This window comes from Protopterus annectens, chromosome 3.part1 (genome assembly GCF_019279795.1).
Source record: "Protopterus annectens isolate FY-2018-M chromosome 3.part1, PAN1.0, whole genome shotgun sequence".
Lineage (NCBI taxonomy): Eukaryota > Metazoa > Chordata > Ceratodontiformes > Protopteridae > Protopterus > Protopterus annectens.
The window spans coordinates 1,667,846,259-1,667,864,331 of record NC_056732.1 but is presented as its reverse complement, the minus strand read 5'-3'; the positions used below and the strand labels follow the sequence as shown (position 1 = coordinate 1,667,864,331).

Here is an 18,073-nt window from a genome sequence, read left to right as displayed (position 1 = left end):
TCAACTAATCTAAAAGGGTTGCAAAAGCCAAACATACTCTGGCTAGGCTTATAAATGCCCTAGGGCAGATAGGTTCATAGGTTGATACTAGGCTAAGTAATTTAATTTCAGGTGGACTGAGATTAACCTCTTCAATCCTAGTATCCTCTGTTAAAACAAATTATTGTAATTATTTAAATGTTAAAACAAATTATTGTAATTATTTAAATGTATACAAGTGCATTTCTTTTTCTGTTTAGTCACAGCACACTGTTGGTAGTTTTTAACACAAGCAGCTTTACAACCACATTTTTCAACACAAGCACAAATCAGTTTGATATACAACTGGCATAATTCTTTACAAAATTCAGCTAGCTGTGCTGGCATATGTTACGTATCCACTGCCCCTACTTCTCCTGGCATAGCTGACAGTACCTCCTACCATCACACAGTGAACATTAGAATTTTTCAGAGATATGACTGTGTGAATCTTTTATGCCTAAGGCCTACTAATTGCGAATGGGCAAATATAGGTATTAAGTGTCTAGTGTCACGCATACCTCTCAAATGTACAGATTTTTGCCGAATGTCCATATTTTTGCCTAAAATTTTTGGTCCGTTATTCAGTTCTGTCAAATTCATGGCTAATCATTAAAGAATCAAGTAAGAAAATGACAGCCATTTGAGTTTCAGACTTCATACCCTTCAGAAAATTAATGTTAATGCAAAACCTGTTAGTCTATCAAGTTTCTAAAGTTTGTAAGAGATATTATTTAAAAACTGCCCCACTTTTATTGATGGCTTTGTCCAGATTTCTTACTCTAAGAGATTGAGTGGTATGGCCACATGTTAAGGTATTTTCTGTACAAATCCACCACTTGCTTACTGTACCAACTTAGGAAATACAACAATATGCCATAATATTATTAAAGAATACAATCTAGGTTCAGGACTTACCTTGCAAATGTAGCAGATGACACACCCTTAGTTCAAGGCCAACTCTGTCTGATGCAAGCAGCACACAGCCAATACATGGGGAGGTAAAGGAAATGCGAGTTGTCTAGCATAAAGTTTATTATATGTATGGAAGTAGGAGAAAGATATTGGGTCCCTTGGTGGTCAGTTAATATGCTATGCATAGTCTCTTAGCCAAAAGAAGGGCATACCAAGCACACCTATGTCTGCCTACAGGGACAGCAGCTGGAGGTTCCTCCTCAGAGTCCTCCTCTGACTGTGGATGGGGTGACCTAGGCATTGGTGGGGGGGATGCATGTCCCTTCCCTTGCTGATCCTACTGCAGCTGTTTCCACAGGATCAAATTGTGGAGCATAATGTATACTCTGAATATTTGTGTACATGTGCATGGATTATACTGCAGGGCTCCACTAGATATAACTAGGCACCAGAACCCTAACTTCAGAAAAACACAAAACACATACTCAATGATGTTTCTAGGTTGAGGGTGTGCCTCATTGTAGCATTCTTCCGGGGGGGGGGGTGCACTTCTGATGGGTGTCATCAGCCACGGTTCCAGGGCACAACCAGCATCCCCAAGTAAATGACCCTGTGGGATGTCCCCCTTAGCAAACATCTGGTACAGTTGTGATGTGTGCCAGATATGGGAGTCATTATAACTGCCAGGATTGCAAGCATGCACATGCAAGATAATTCTCTTGGCATAACATACTACTTTGCAGTTGATGGAGTGGTATCCCTTGAGGTTGATGTAAATTCCAGCCTGCTCACCAGGTTGTGTCTTAAATGTGTATGTCAGGTGGCACAATGCCAGGACAGTTCTATGGGCTACGCTTGTAAAGGCTCCAGGGCCATTAGCCTGGTACACACCTATGAACTTATGAATATGAGTGCAATCTGAGGCACCCAGTACTTCAGGGTAGTGCGCTACATGGTGAAACAGTTGCACATTGCTGGTCCTCTCTTCAGAACTATGGAGAAAAAAAATATGTGCTCACTGGCATGTATGAGCATAGCATCCAGAAACTGGTGGAGGATCCTGGAGGCTAATGCCTGTGAAATACCCATCATGTCCCCAGTCGGTCTGTGAAAGCACCAGTGGCCAATATTCTAAGGGTTACAGTGGTGCTGCGGTAGCGGTCGCCTCACAGTAAGACACTGTCCGGTTCGATTCTCAGCTACAGCGTCTTCTGCGTGGAGACATGCGTGAATGGGCGTACCTTCGTTGAAGGTTGTGCATCAGGGATGGTAACTCGGCACGTAAAAATCAACTACCAATCATTAGCGGACTGAAGTTCCGCTGTGGCGACCCCTAACTGGGAAAAGCCGAAAGAAACAACAACACATACCTTAGTTTAAACTGGGATGGGTTCTCCTCAGTTGGCTCTGGCTTTGAGTTGAGGGCAGCAGAGCTCACAGAGTTCTTGTAATATGTCCCTGTCCACCTTGTAGTACTCTACAATCTCCAGTTCATGTAGCACCTGAAAGTTACCCTGGGCCTGGACACTCTCCTTCTTGGCCTAGGTCTACTGTTAGCGTTAGCAGCAGCTTTGGCTTCAACCTCTAGCAAATGCAGATGTAGAATAGCTGCAGCAGCCCCTAAAATTACACCAGTTAAAACTTCTTTGTATCTATTCCAATGGTATTTAAGGATAAAAGGAAAAACCAGGTTGGAGAGACTACATGGATATTTTATACATTACTGAACAGCTCCACTATGTTGAATTGGTTTATTAACATGCAATTCACCTGCTTATGCTATAAACAGCATCTATTAAAATACACCTGCTGCTTGCTCACTAGTGTGCTATGCGCACCTCCACGCACCTTCGCATAAAGATAAGCATAGGCAAAATTGATATGTCCTCCATTTTTATGGTTCATGTTTACATGATATTCCAAGAAATGAAGGAAAGGTTGCACACCCTGGAGTTGAGCCCAGGGCCATCTATACTTCAGCTGTAACACATACATGTGCTGCCTCAGGAACAGTTACATAACACAGAAAAACCTGCCATTCATTCCTCTTTCTTGTGTTTCCAAACGCCTCATTGAGCGGACAAGGACGAAAATTAAAGAATAAATTTTAAATTAATGGGGACAGATCTGATCCATTTTAACAAACAATAAAAGAGGATGACACACAACGTACTTATTGTGCACGGCTTACATGCACTTTCACCCTTCAGAGCCCTACATGTTCACCCCTGCCAGTGTAACCTGACACCCCCCCAGATGTCAGCATTCACCGTTGCCATGCATTCAACATGAACACTGTGGAAGTGCCTACATGAAGTGAAAGTCCCTACACGGTTACTCTTTTTTGAGATTCAACAATTCTAATGAGTTTCGACCTCATTTACATCTTCACCGTGCTGACAGCTCGGAATCTACATTGTTAGTAACTGTGTAGGCAGGGAGACTGCACGGGAGTCCAATACTGTAATAGAGGAATACTGTAATCTATCAGTTACATCCTGCATATACATACATTACAGCAGAATATTCTGTTTCATGGAGGTTTACACACTTTAGCAGCCTGCACTACTTCTTCACTTGGGGGTGGAGGAGTAAGGCTGCATTTATGCCATGGCACTTAAAAAGGAATTATGATTGTTGCACTAATTTTCTACCATCCATCTTGGGTAGTTAGGTCAGAATGCGTGTGGTATTACATGTTAAGGACAGTTCTGTGCAAAAGAGCTTTTACTTGCTCTTGTTTCTGTGTAGGCTCCTTTCCATGGCTGTACTCGAAAGTTTTGGAATACATGGCCAACAAGGAGTCTACACAGTTGCTGTAGAGGTTGTTGAATCAGTGCACCATGTTGATGTGCTTCATTAACATGAAATTCAGCTACTTATGTTATAATTTGCATGGCATAAAAGTTTGCAAGCCGCTACACAGAGTTTTCTAAATGTAAAAGTTTTCATGCCTGTGTGAGCATCGGACCACAATGAGCACATGATAAAAATCATCATGCAAGCTTTACTGAATCCCCATCAGTGACTAATAACTGTCATAGAACTGATAGCCTGTAATAAATACCACACACTGCAGTAAACAGAATAATTTACACAGAAATGCAGACATTTGTGCACAACTGTATAATAAAATGCAAAAATGATATTAAAGGTATACCTGATCTTGAATAACTCTGATGCAGATACTCAACCCTACTGTAATGAGCCTTTTAATGGACAGTGTGCCCTCAAGCCAGATTTGATATTTTCCATCAGACAGCTATCCCACAAGTTATATACCAATTTATATTTAGTTTGACTGATCTGATTTTCAATAATGTCAAAATGGGATATGTGGAGACAAGCACTAGTCTTCCTTCTTCACAACTGTGGCCTCCACACCAGTCCTGGCAACTACAGATCACTAAACCTCCCAAACCTTGTAAAATAACGGAACATCACCATGGACCTCATAAACAAACAGTGGTAATGGCAGCATAAAATACCTAGACTCAAACTAGTGCAGGTTTGCAATGAGAAGATTCTAGCTGCTTAATCTAATTTACGTCTTTGAACCCACCAAATTGGAACAGTTATACACTCACCACTAAAAAGCTTATTAAAAGTGCTCTGGCTCATTACTGGGACTGCTCCCATTTGATATTCATTCCTTTGATGTCATGCATCACTGGCTGTCCAAGATTTAAACTCAAAGCCATCATCGAATCTCAGGAGGACTCCTGGATCCCACTACAATGGCTAACATGAACAAATAGTGCCACGTTTAAGAGGACGGTATCATATCCTTTGAAAAACATGAGTACACAATCATCCACCATGCAAAGGACACCTCTCAAAGTAGATACAGTCATCATTATGGATATAAACACTTTTGTAGATTACAAGGTTTCCTTTGTCCACTATGCTTACAGAGCACTTAGCCTTAGCCAATTAAAAGGCATTTTTCTAGACCCAGGAATATTATCACCCCTCACTACTTCTCCTGTGTTACATCCAGAATAGAATATAATGCTCTGTTCAGCAAACACCTGTCCAAACACACGATCCAAACTCCAAACAATTTATCACTAGGAAAATTAAATTGATACCCTACAAAAAACTTAAAGCTGTTAATTTTCCACCTCATACCGACTCCTAGAGTGTGATCTCTGCTTAGTTTACACATTTCAAAATTACCCTGTGGTGTGCGATCTTCTAGACATTCATCAAACATAACATAAGTTTTAAAAACCTACACTTTCACTGCAACAAACAGAACCAACTGATAGGTCTCCCACAGAATTCCAGTTCCCTGGAAGACTCCCACGTCATACTAAAACAAAACAAGTCCCTTAATTTTCTTCAACTACAACCTGGATGAATGGATAAGTAACAGTAATATTTCCCAGGGCTCTCTCCACAACCCCTTATTTAATGGGGCAACATGGAGAGGATCACAGCTCTCAACAAATCGGGGACAAATCCAAAAATAATCTGGACACTTATAAGTGCTATTATACTTAGAGAATGATAGAGTCAAAAAATTGTAAAAAATATACATTTCTGAAGTAAAAGAAGTTTAGAACTTTAATCACCATCATTAGTTATGAAGTACAATTCACCACATTTTCTCCATGTGTCACTGGTTTTAGGAGGGATAAAAAGAAACATAGCAATCTGCATCAAAATCAGACAGGGACAGTTGGAGATATGGTGAGGATGCTGCATGGGCCAACCTACTCACAAGCCAACCACATCCTCTATCGAATAACCACTCGTGAACCTGTGCTGTAATACTAACGTAAAGAAAATAAACACTTTGAGTGGATCAAAAGCATGATTTTAATTGCAGTGGAGAATGCAAAATGGGAGACATAAAGAGCCCTATGCTTCTGAAAATGTGTAAATGATAACAGACAGAGGCTCTATGACAAAAGACCACAAAGATGACCCAGGATTAGATAAACTTATCATAGGTAACATAAAATCAATCAATCAATAACCAGTGACCAAAGGTTAGAATCAAACCCAGTTCATTGTATGTAGAGTAACTGCATTAACCATATACAAAACCAAACCTAGTTGCCATATAGGTGGTAACCCTACAACATTCTGACGTTTGGGGGGAGGGGACATTTTCTCTGTATACTAAATTAAGCTAAGGAACTGCAACTAAATCACGTTATAATTATACAAAACTACAACTGTTTAACTTAGTAAACTGAAAATGTGACTTCTACACTAAAGGTGTATGGAAAAAAAAATATCATCTGTTTATAACAAAACAAAATAATCTAATGCAATTGCCTTACTTCATCCTCCTCTTCCAACCGCTGCACTTGAACTTCTCTAGATGCTGATTCATCTCTTTTTACTTTATTGCTTCTTTGCCGATTTACATCTTTTTCACCGGTCATTTTCCCGTATTCAATAGTTTTTCACTTCACTGACTGAGATACCAACACAGTAACCACGCGGATTCCTTTTGAGTCAAGGTTCAAGGGTCACAGGTCGGACGTCTACTCTCGGTGGTACAGGATATCTATATCATTCTTTCACTAAACAATCAACATCAGCGTTATGGTAATTTTTGTGTCTCGCGTCATCAAATAACTTTCCAAGAAGTAGAAAATAACTCCAAATTAATAAGTCCAAATATTTAACTATAAATGCCTCCTGACGTCATTCAACAGCTGCGATTCTTCTTTTTGTAGTGACATCATACAAATGGCGGCGACCGTGCTGTTTTGAGAGGTTCTGAGAGTTGTTGACGCAGTTATTGGGAAATACTGCAGTTTTGTGAATCTTGTTTAGGGAGGTCAAGCATCTATTCGTTGTTCGATTTACCGTCTGGCTTATAATTGTGAAACTGACAAAGTGCCGAGCAATTGGAAGGCAAAGCAAGGGCCTTCAGTCTTGTGTTTCTTGGAGTGGTGGTAGTATTTGGAAAGACCGTTATACAATCAAGATCAATAACTACTTGTGGTTCTGGAGCTCCTTGTGGAGGGAGCCTCAGCCCACGGGAGCTGTATAACGGAAATGTCTGGTGGGGTCTCGGCTGGAAATGTGCCAGCCTTTCTAACTAAACTGTGGACGTTAGTGGGGGATCCTGATACTGACCCTCTTATCTGCTGGAGCCCGGTGAGTGGGGGTACTGGGTAGTAATATCTCCCGATCAAAACATTTTGTAAAATGTGTAGTGCATGCATTTGGAATTTGTAATATAGAAACTGGGAATTATACCATTTTGACTAATCCATACGTAGAAGACGTGGTTCGTGATATTTTAGTTAAAGTCACGTTTGAATTGTGTGAATCATTTATATTTTAGAATATACTTCTTGGTACTTTGTATGTATGCATTTTCTCTTTTCTTAGAATGTATGTTTTTTGGTTATGGGACTTGTTGATTAAGCAGAATACTACCATGTTATGTGGTGGCGAAAGTTGATGGAGGTGTGGCGCAGTGGAAATGACAGATCTATTTCCCTTTGGACTTTGATACCGAAGGAAAAATAAATCTTCCTATCAGAATGAAGCCTGTAAAGACTGGCTTTTAATTTTTGTTTTTAAACATTTCTGCGTTAATTGGAATCCTTGGGTAGAAAGACACTCCCACTTACTTACATGGGTGGTGACACACCCACCTGTCTAACTGTAAAAGCAATGCTTTTGCAATAAATCATATGGCTATATTTTAAAGTGATGTGTGTAGACGGAAACGTTAATTTCCAATGCGTATGTCCGCATCTATGCATGCGCGTGCATTCCTAACAGCTCTTGGAGAGCTGTCAATTACATTTTTTTATCATTCATTGAAACTCCTTGTATGGTGGTAAGTAATCCGTTGTCAGAGTGGGAGATTACCGAAATCAGTCAAAAGTCTTAAAGAAACAGATTTAATGTTAGTTGCCCCCCCCCCCCCCCCCCAACGCACACACGATTACATGTTGGTTTGAGCATGGTGTCTGAGAGACAGTTTGCCCCCAGGGTCTGATAACCAGCAGTCCTGCATTTGTCTAACATCTCTCTGTTTACGTATTGAAATGCACAATTGTTGTTTTTCCAAAGCTTTTGGATGCCTAATACATGACAGGGAAATGACCCTATTCTTAAGTCAAAGACTCAAAGTACGATTAAAGTTTATGAAATTGATTTCTCTCCAGTGTTGCTTTGCGTATTCCATTTTGGACTTTGAATGTGTTAATGTATAAACATTTAGCTTGTCTGTGACTGACTGTCCTTAATAACAATAGTATGTATATAAGCAGTACATAAAGCTGTACGTATATAAGCAGTACATAAAGCTGTACGTATATAAGCAGTACATAAAGCTGTTTAAAGGGTAAATAGATTTTTTTTTAATTCTTGTTTCATTTTATTTGTATCTCTCCAATTTCCCTTTTTTTTTTTTTTTTTAACAACCATCTTTATTAACTTCAAATTCTGCAAACGAAAGGAAATTATGTTTTGTGGAATTTTTCATCTAATAATGCCATTATAACTGTTCTTAGTAAACGTTGAGCATAAGTGTTGGTACATGAGCAGTTTTCCCAGTTACTGGTGGGGTAGTTGAATTCACCCATTATTAGGGTGTTGGGTTGTACCTTAATGTTTTGCAGTGTATCAAGAAATGAGGAGTGGAAATCTTGGGGCATGGTGGGGGATCTGTAGCAAGTTACAATTTGGATTGCGGTCTTGCCCAGAGTTGGTTGCACTTGGATAATCTCGGATACATTATGCTGTGCAACTAGCCTGGAGGTGTGGATATCTTTGAATATGGACACGCCTCTGCCTTTAGAGTTTTGGTTCAGGTTAGGTGGCCGAAAGGTGCGATATGAATTGTAGCCTGGTAATGCAGGGGTGCTCCTTGGAGACTTGAACCAGGTCTCTGTCACTGCACAGATGTCTGTGTTCTCCATTTTAAGGAGTGCCTCGAGTGAATGCATTTTTGAGGTTTGGATTTCCAACATGGAGTAGCATTACCCTCAGATTTTGCTTGCTTGTACCACAGGTGGTGAATGTCATTTGAACCTTGCATAAAAAAGGCACTATAGGGGTGGCAAGAGCCTTGGCCAGTATCCGGAATCCCAAGGGTGACAGGTGCAGGCCATCTCTGGCAAAGCATCGTGGTCTGTCAATCATGTCATCCTAGGCAGATAGATACTAGATCCCTTTGGAATGACACTAGAAGCTTGGCCAATTGTTGAAGTCGATCATTTTGTCATTGTACTGGAGTATCATTCTGCGTGATGGCAAGATGCTACTCAGGGCTAGGGGTCATACCTGCCTGGGCTACAAGATCTGAGAGCTCCTCCATGTTTCTTTTCATGTAGACAAGGGAGGTACGTCTCGGGTCATTCACACCAACATAGACAATGACAGTGTCATATTTGTACTTGTAGAGTGACCTGGGTGCGTGTGTTATGTGGCCAATCCTGGCACCTGACAGGCAGCTGACAATAACTTTTTCCTTGAGTGGAACAGTGTGCTTGACTATAGAGTCACCTATCACTAGAGTGTTGGGTACGTTGTTACGCCGTATGGACTGTGGTTGAGTGGCACACTGAGTTTGTGGGCTGTGTCTCATTTGGGTTGTGTTGGGGTGGAGGTTGCCCGCATTTTTTCTTTGGAGGTCTGTGTTGCTTGAGCAGACTTTTGAGAGCCTTTGCAAATGTAGGTGTGTGTTGTGTTTTAGTGGTGTAGGTTTTGAGGGACTGTGTGATGAGTGTGGTGTGGTGCAGGCGTTTACCTTCTCCTGGTGAAGAGAGCTTTGCTTCCAGTTTGGCTATATAAGTGCATTTCTCACAGGTTGTAGTGTTGGGTGGTAGGAAGAGAGGGTTGTCTGTGTACATGAGACAATTGCTGCATTGCCCCAAGATGCCCAGATTCATCAGGTATTTATTTTTACATTTGTTGACCGGGCTAGTCTAGCTGGATACATGTCCATTTTCAGTAGACGCCTGGGGAGAAAAGCTCCACATAAGACATGCACAAACAGAACATTAAACATAAATTACAGGAAACTTGTAAGACCATAATAGGTGTTCCATGGTAACTTGGCACACACAATTTTTTTTTTCACTGTGAGAAGAAAACAGGATTTAGAAGTGTGTGGTAGATATCCAAAGCAAAGTGATAAACACGAGCAGGAGAACATACTACTTAATAATAGGATTGGAAGAATTTGTTGAGTAATAACTTGTACATAAGACAGTAAGATGCCCAATTCTGTTGTTCCTAGGTACAATAAGTCATCTTAGAAGGTAGTGGCCAAGTGGCAGGAAGAGAGATGTAAATGGTGTTAGCAAAGACCAACAGTGAGAGATACTCTAGTCAGGGTTAGTACAGGGACATAGCCAGTGGGTTGTAAGGTATGATTTGAATTTCTTTTTAAATAGTCTAGTTGAAGAAAGAGATGCAAGTTCACTAGGAAGTAGGTTCCAGCTTTTGCCTACAGTGTTAGCGAAAAGGAATTCTGCTTTATTGTTAGGTTTTTGAGTAGTAATGAGTAGTTTGTTTGCAGAGCGTAGGTTTGTAAGATTTTTATATGGGCAGATTAGACTTGTGAGAATTGGTGTGTTGCTTGGATGATGAAGGGTTTTATGGGTAATAGTTTGGTGAAATAGAATTTGATTCTGCAGTTCCAGCCAACCCAGTTGATTCAGATTTTGGCAGTGGTGAGATCTAACTCTGGAGCCGTTGGCAAATCTGGCAGTATTATTGTAGGAGATTGCCAGCTTGTTGAGGTTGCTTTTAGAAAGATTTGTATATATAGGGGAAGCATAAAAGAGTGTTTAGATGAGGTGGGTCTGGGCAATAGTAGTTCTAGCTATGGGAGTAAGGAAGGGTTTAATTCTATAGAGGTAGCTTAGTTTTCGGTTAACTGATCTTATTGTGGTGATTAATATGAGTATCATAGTTAAGGTTGTGGTCAATTGTCACTCCTAAGAGTTTAGTGGTAGTGTCAGGGGATACAATTGTACTATTTTTAGATTTAATAGTGAAGTGGGGTGGACTTGAGTGTGGGAGTAAACAGCAATAGTTCAGCCTTTCTGTGGTTAAGGAGGTGGCAACGCTGTAAAAAACATTCCTCAACAAGCTCAAAGGCATTTTGGGTGAGGCACTGCAGTTCAGATGGCCCAGTAGCTGAGGAGATTAAAGTGGAGTTATCTGTGTGTTGAATGGATATAGTATGTGGGATACTAGTGGATAGATCGTTTATAAAGATAGAGAAAATAGAAGAGGGCCCAGAATAGAACCTTGTGGTACACCAAGGGAGACAGGAATGTGAGAAGATAGTGTTGTCCCAAAGCACTGCCTGTTGCCTGTTATCGAAGTAGGACTTGAACCACTGTAGAGCTTCATTATCAAGTGAAAGGGATTTAAGTATGTTCAGTAGTAGGTGATGGTTAACCATATCGAATGCTTTTGAAAGATCTATAAAGATAGCAGAGGACAGGGTGGTAGTGTTACGTTTTTTGTTAATGTGGTCAGAAAATGATAGGAGGGCTGTAGTGGTGCTATGGAAAGGTCGAAAGCCATGTTGAGAGCTAGATAAAAGGATATTTTGGAGGAGGTGGTCTAGCAGTTGCCGATTTGTATGCATTTTTCCATGATTTTGGCTGTGGGAGAGAGTAGGGCAATTGGACAGTAGTTAGAAAGTTATATTGAGTTGCCACCTTTGTGTAGGGGAATTATATGTGAGACTTTCCAGATGGATGAGATGGTGCCTTCAGTGATGGTTCTATTAATTAGGATAGAGATGTAGGGTAGCTGATATTTGAAGATATTTGTCAAAAAGGTCAGCAGAGGGGGTAGAGGGTTTAAGTATTTGAAGGAGAGTACAGGTAAGGGATGTAGGCACAGGTTGGACTTGGAAAGTGGGTGGTGAGTTATTTAAGGATGAAGAAAGATTAGAGGATACAGGAGGTAGAGAGTTAGCAAGTGACTGGATAGCTTCAGTGAAGAAGGTATTGAAGGAATCGGCAATTAGTTTGGGAGTTGGTTTGGGAGTGTCGTTGGTAATTCCATATGGGGTTGGTGTTTTAGAGTTGCCTGGATGTAGGAGTCTATTGATACCTGACCAGAATTTTTGTGGACTTTGTTGATTGGATTGTTGAAGTTGAAATGTGTTTTTTTTTTTTTTTTTTTTTTCAGTAGTATTGATGCTTTAGTTGAGTTTCTAAGCTGTTTAAATTTTAGATGATCTGATGGGGTTTTAGAGGTACGCCATTTGGCCCGAAAGTTTGTTTCTTAGTAGAATCTTTTGCTTAGTTTCCTTCATAAGCCAAGGAGCAGTTTTGGTACTGTTCCTAAGAGTACGAGAAGGGGCATGGAAGTCCAAGATCTCAAGGAACTTAGAGTTGAAGTATGCCACTGCTTCATCTAGTTGGAGGTGTTTTAAGGGTGACCAGTTGCATACACTCGGTTAATTCTGGAAGTGTTCTGGGTTAAAATGTTTATTGCAACGAGTAGTTCTAAAAGTTGAAGGACTGGTAATACTCTTATGTCGAATTATATAAAGTTAGTGATCACTAATGTCAGCTGGTAGGATACCTGTCATATATGTTGTGGATAGAGTATTTATAAGGATCCAGTCTAGGGTTTCTTTGGTAGGTTTATGGATACAAGTAGGTGAAGTGATAGTTCGGGAGAAGCCATATAGGTTTATGTAGTTAGATGGATTATTGGAATTACAGGTATTCCAGTCCAAGTCGCCTAGGAGAATGGTTTCTTGTGGATAGCCAGCCAAGGATATTTTCAAGGGAGGTGGTCATATTACCTGGAGGAAGATATGGGCATATAATGTAGATGGACTTACTAATGTTTGTAGCTTAGTGATAACAATCTTAGTATTGTTATCAGAAGGTGGGTGAGTGTCAAGTAACTTGGAGGCCTGCTTTGTATAATAAGGCTACGCCCCTGCCCTTCCTGTTAAGGCGATCCATTCTTAAAATACTATACCCAGGAGGGGTGACTTCATAGTCTTGGGTTGTTGGTTTTAACCATATTTCGGATGGGCAAAGAATGTTAGTCATGTGCATCCAGTAGGGCATGAAGGTGAGTCACTTTATTATTGACACTTCGTATGTTTAAATGAGATATGAAGAGGGAGTTAGGAGGCCTAGTAGGGGTGTGAAAGAGAGGGAGGGGGTTAATCTGGGTTAGCAGGTTTGTAAATGGAAGGGCCAGGATTGGGATAAATGTCGCCATCGAGTAGGAGGTGAAGGTGTAGTCTAGGTATGTGAATTAGAGTAAGATTCAATATGTTATGTGTTCTTTTGACTTGGTGGTGTTTATAGCTAATGTGGATGACTCTCTGATACTTTGGGAGGAGGTAGTTACAGAAGTAATGCTGATGTGATTTAGAGTAGCTGATGAGGATGATGAGGAAGTATCTTTTGTGAGCAGCTGGAAGTCAGTAAAGCTAAGATGTTCGTAGGCAGTTACGACATAGGGAAGGAAAGGCAGAATTAAGAACAGGAGTAGGGGTTTGAGGTGAGTTGATTTGGGACAAGTAGGCATAGTGCTGAAGTAGTAGAGGGTGGAGAGTAGGTAAGAATATAAAGTAAAGTAGGAGGAGTATAGTAAAATGGAATACCTTTAATATGTTGTGGGATGGGATTGGATAATGGGGAGGTGGGAGTGGCTAGAGGTATAAGGCTAGGTGCACTGGGGGTGGGTGGAATTTGGGGGGTGGAGAGTGGAGTGAGCCCACAGGGCAAACGGATCGGGAAGAACCAGGTGAAGGATGAAAAAAAGAATCCTATGAAAACAATTGGTGAAATGCTGACTGCTGACAGTAAGTGAAGGTAGAGGAGAGTAAAGGTGGTAGTAGACTTAAATGAAAGTATGAGGAGGAAGGATAACTAATTGAATTGTGGTGGTGAATTTGAAGGGGTACAGTGGGACTACAATAAAATAAGGAAAAGCTAGTTTTTTGAGTGCTTCTAATATGAAGCAGTTGGTTAGATATACGATAGTATCAGGAGAAGGGTGCCATCTAGTGGGCAAAACTATACTGCTACAGTAGCTCCTAGAGGGAGATAAGAGGACTAGGAGTAAGGGAGGGAAATAGTGCAGTCAAATACAGAGGCTACAAGAGGGGAAGGGGTGGGGGTAAAGAAGTAGAGAGGAATATGGCTACTGGTTGTCCTGGCAGGGAAGGGTACCTTTGCACCTATTGTGTACAACAAATAATTAGCATACAGCAAATAACATACTTCCTTCTATCCTTGAGGGGATGAGTTCAGGAAGAAGTTAGCCTCTATTCCTTAACCTAGGAAGAGACAGCAGGAATTTTATTTTAAATTAATGTTTCAAGGTCGTCTGGTAGGTCAGGTTCCCAAACCCTAATTCAGGACAGGCAGGTTGACTAGCTGGATACACAAAGGGGGAGAGAAAACAAAGTAGTAAGGAAAACAGAGTAAACGGGTAAGGCAAACATAAAGGTCCTAGTCAGATAAAAAAATAGAGACAATTGTACTTAAAATTCATCTAAGCAATGTCACAATGGTATGTTATAAAATGATCCTTTGGGTTATTTTTGGAAGTTAGAGCAGTAGTACATTAGGAGGTTTTGAAGTAGGAAATAGATGCACAACCTAGGTTCACTGTAGCAAATACGGGTAGTGTTCTAACTATACAGTTTAATGTTAATTAAAATTCTTGTATCAACTGTCCAAGCTATAAAGGATTCGCACGCAGAGTGTGGAGTAGTACAGGATAGTAAGCAACATATACACTCTCTAGCAAGGTAGACAGGAGAAAACACCAGGAGCTGACCTTTAGACATGCTAAAGTATTAAACTGTTTTCCTCTAGACAAGTGAGGAAAGTTGAGTGCTGTAGTAATTTGTAGCAAGTGCTGAGCTCGAAGAAACAGATTTGTGTGCTAAAACTAAAAAACTGGCTAGTTCTAAGGGAAAATTTGAAGAGCAGAGTTTATGGCACCGAGAATAGTTTAACCCTAGATAAGTGGAGATGCATAAAGTGTATTTTATATTGGAAAAAAAAAAGTAGCAAATGAGCAAACTGATTTAAACAAATTAACCAATAAAAAGCTAAAAAACTGAGCCCTGTTCCAGCAGTCTTCAATCAGACAAGTTTTAACTGCACACTCCTGCCACTAGGGTGCAGGGGAATCTTCTCCAAAAAAGATGGCCTGGCTCAGTGCTCAAGACGTACAAACAAAGCTAGATTCAGGATGCCTGAATCTAGTCTATGCTACAGCAAACAAGGCGCACCAATTTCAGAAATAAACTGTTCAAATAAGCAGGCACAATAAGCATTTAACCAGAAATTCCTAGCTCAGAAGGGCAGAATCTAGCCTATCCTCACAAGAGTGCAGACCACAAACCTCCTTAATGAAAAATAACTGGCCTGAAGCCCAAGTGCTTTAACCAGAAACTAATACACGTTTAGAATAACAAACACTGAGCCTTCAATCAGCAATTCCCAACTTAGAAGGATGTAAGCTACCTGTCCTGCCACAGCAGTGCAGACCACAAATCTTCTTAATGTAAAACTTGTCTGGAACCCAATTGCTTAAACTAAAAGGCTTAGAATAACAGTTACAATTTATCAGGTTACTACCAAGCAGTAATAAATGGAGCAGAGTAAATACAATAGAGTACTTTTTAAGAAGAGGCAAAAGTAAAATAAAGTGAATTTTTTTTTTCTTTTTAGTAAAGTGCAAGGAGAGAGGAAGGACGAGCAGAAGAAAAATTCAAGGTTAAGAACCTACGTGGGTTGGCCTTCTCAGATGTTCTCTCTGTATTAAGTAGAGGCAAAAATCACATCGCTACAGTAGTCAGGAAATCCGTCTACGTGACACATCTATTCACAAAAGGTTTCTCATCCAGATAAAAAGGTAATTGTTCCCCTCTACTCATCACTCATTAGACCCATTATAGAGTACAACGCCCCTTTTGGTATGTACCTCGCAAGACATTTGCAACAACTGGAAAGGCCGCAGAAATACCTCACAAAGAGGATTACCGGCCTCAGACAGATGCCCTACGCAGACCCTCTCAAACTCCAGCTTTACTCATTCGCATATCGCCTCTTCAGAGGTGATCTCTGCCTAACATACAAAGCTATGTCAAACCCAGAGCTGTTGGACATGCTCCACTTAGAGAAATCCCAATCCCTCTGAGCTACACGCTCTAGGGACCCAAACCTTGTCGCCACAATAAACAGAACATGCCGGAGGGATAGATTCCTGTCCCAGAGACTTCCCATACTCTGGAATATAAACTACCTATCTATATCAAACAAAGTTCCTCATTAGCACTCTTCAAGAAAAATCTTGATGATTGGATGGGGGATAGGAAATTTAACCCGGGGATCACCTCTGTGGTTCTGCACGACAGTGGCACAGGAAAATAATTTTCTTGGATGGCAAAAGCCAGGGTACCTTTTTGGCTGGGCTTGTACAGGCCCCAGAGCCGATAAGCCTAGTACCTACCTATGAAGTAGAGTGAACACCAGGCTGGGAGGGGTGTCCCAGATCAAATTCACAGTAGGGGTGGGCAACTGCAAAGCCACCAACTATAACAACACCACAAGAATAGGAAGGGAGGGGGGAAAAACTGTTCTCAGGACAGATGAGAAACAGAAAACTATGCCAGAAAATATATAAAGTAATTCAGTCAGGCAAAATTAAGACAATGAAGAACCCTGACAAGTATATTTCTTGGTATTTTAACCTTTCAATCAGCGATATATTTCCAGATTGTTTTAGAATCGCACTTCAGCCAGAACACAGAGAGTTTCCAACAGTGTCATGATGCCAGAACAGTGCAGGGGTGGTGATACAGTGTGAAACTCAGTGTAACTTGTTGGTTTCATGTGGAAACTTGATTTTTAACAGCTTTAGGACCCATCAGTGAAAAAAAAATCTCTGTACCTGGAACCATGCCATGCTCACTCCCAGGCCTGTGCAACAGGATCAGAAGGAACGAGGTGTATATTTGATGTAGGATTAGTCCGGTTTTTATCTTTTAGTGGTTTCTTCAGTGTCAAGTGCTGGAAGGACTGAATGTTTGTATAACACACTTGAAACGTTATTTTGTTTTGGGTCAGGTAAGTGCGGAAGGGTGATAACATTTTTTTGTCTTTCCTGCCTAATTGGCAAAGGGAGATCTTGAGAGAGGTATATTTTATTGCTATTCTGGTTGTTAATGGACTTTTGCTTTTTGGCTAAGGAAAGTATTTTAGAGGCATCCTGATTAGACACTGGACATACACCTGCCTGGGTTTATCAGTAGATTGTGAGGAAACTGATTGCTCTGCTCTTTCTATAATTTGACTTTGGATGGATTTTCGAAAAGTATTGCAAGGATCTGGTGAACAGTAGTTAGAAGATTAGATTGATCTGTCTGTTTAGGAATTCTTATGTTATTTCTTCTGGAGTTTGCTTCAAGATTGATTTAACTTGCTGTATTTCATGTGTAGTTTTTGAGTTATATTCTGACTCCTTTTGCAGATGATGCAGTTTGATTTCATTTTCCAGAACATGTGCTTCAGTTTTTTCCATTCTTGTAGCAATTTGATTTCTGGAGTCACCAATTGTTTTAAGTTGATCAGAGAAGTTTTGTATGGCTGTTTGTGTTGGTTGCAGAGCCAGTTAAGATATCAGGGTTTGTATTTTTTGTTCTGCTTTAGGTTTACTTGCCGGTTTACTTGAGTCCGGCTGCTTCCCAGTTCTAGGTTTTTTCGATTAGATTGTTTGTTTTTTTGGGCGATGCCACAGCTGAAGAATTTAGTTTTAGTAGTTGGTGTCCATATTTTCAGAATAATTAGGCATTTTTAGAAATTCATTTTTAGAAATTTTATTCCTGTAATTTCAGAGTGGATAGGATTTTAAAATAAAATTTAATGCAGTGAGTTGTCCTGGACTTAATGACATGGCTGCAGTAGGATACTTATTAAAGGTCAAGGCACAGTCCAGGTAGTTCTTTGTATTTTCCGTTTTTATATTTTTCATATGTTTATTTTTAGTATTGTATATTTAAGAATCTTAGTGATGGTTTTTAACATTAGGTATTTGTTTTGTTTATGTGGTTGCTCTTATGTAATTTTTATTAATAATGACTCCCATTGTAAGGTTATGTGATGAGTACAATGTTATTTAAAGCAATGTGATTTTATTT

At 40.3% G+C, this 18,073-nt stretch overlaps 2 protein-coding genes across 3 annotated transcripts in view; one reads left to right on the top strand and one right to left on the bottom strand.

Moving 5' to 3' along the window:
* Nucleotides 1-6,399, bottom strand: part of BOP1 (BOP1 ribosomal biogenesis factor) — a 1,722,797-nt gene extending 1,716,398 nt beyond the window's left edge. The window contains exon 1 of the mRNA XM_044067692.1: nucleotides 6,228-6,399. Coding sequence (XP_043923627.1) covers nucleotides 6,228-6,332 — 105 coding nt within the window. The 5' untranslated portion in view covers nucleotides 6,333-6,399. The remainder of the gene's footprint in view (nucleotides 1-6,227) is intronic.
* Nucleotides 6,400-6,600: 201 nt separating this feature from the next.
* LOC122798613 (heat shock factor protein 1-like) overlaps nucleotides 6,601-18,073 on the top strand; it is a 538,873-nt gene continuing 527,400 nt past the window's right edge. Inside the window, exon 1 of one of the 2 annotated variants that reach the window (XM_044067693.1) lies at nucleotides 6,601-7,056. In XM_044067693.1, the coding sequence (XP_043923628.1) occupies nucleotides 6,955-7,056 (102 nt within the window). In that variant the 5' untranslated portion in view covers nucleotides 6,601-6,954. The remainder of the gene's footprint in view (nucleotides 7,057-18,073) is intronic. The other variant, XM_044067694.1, reaches the window with a different exon arrangement.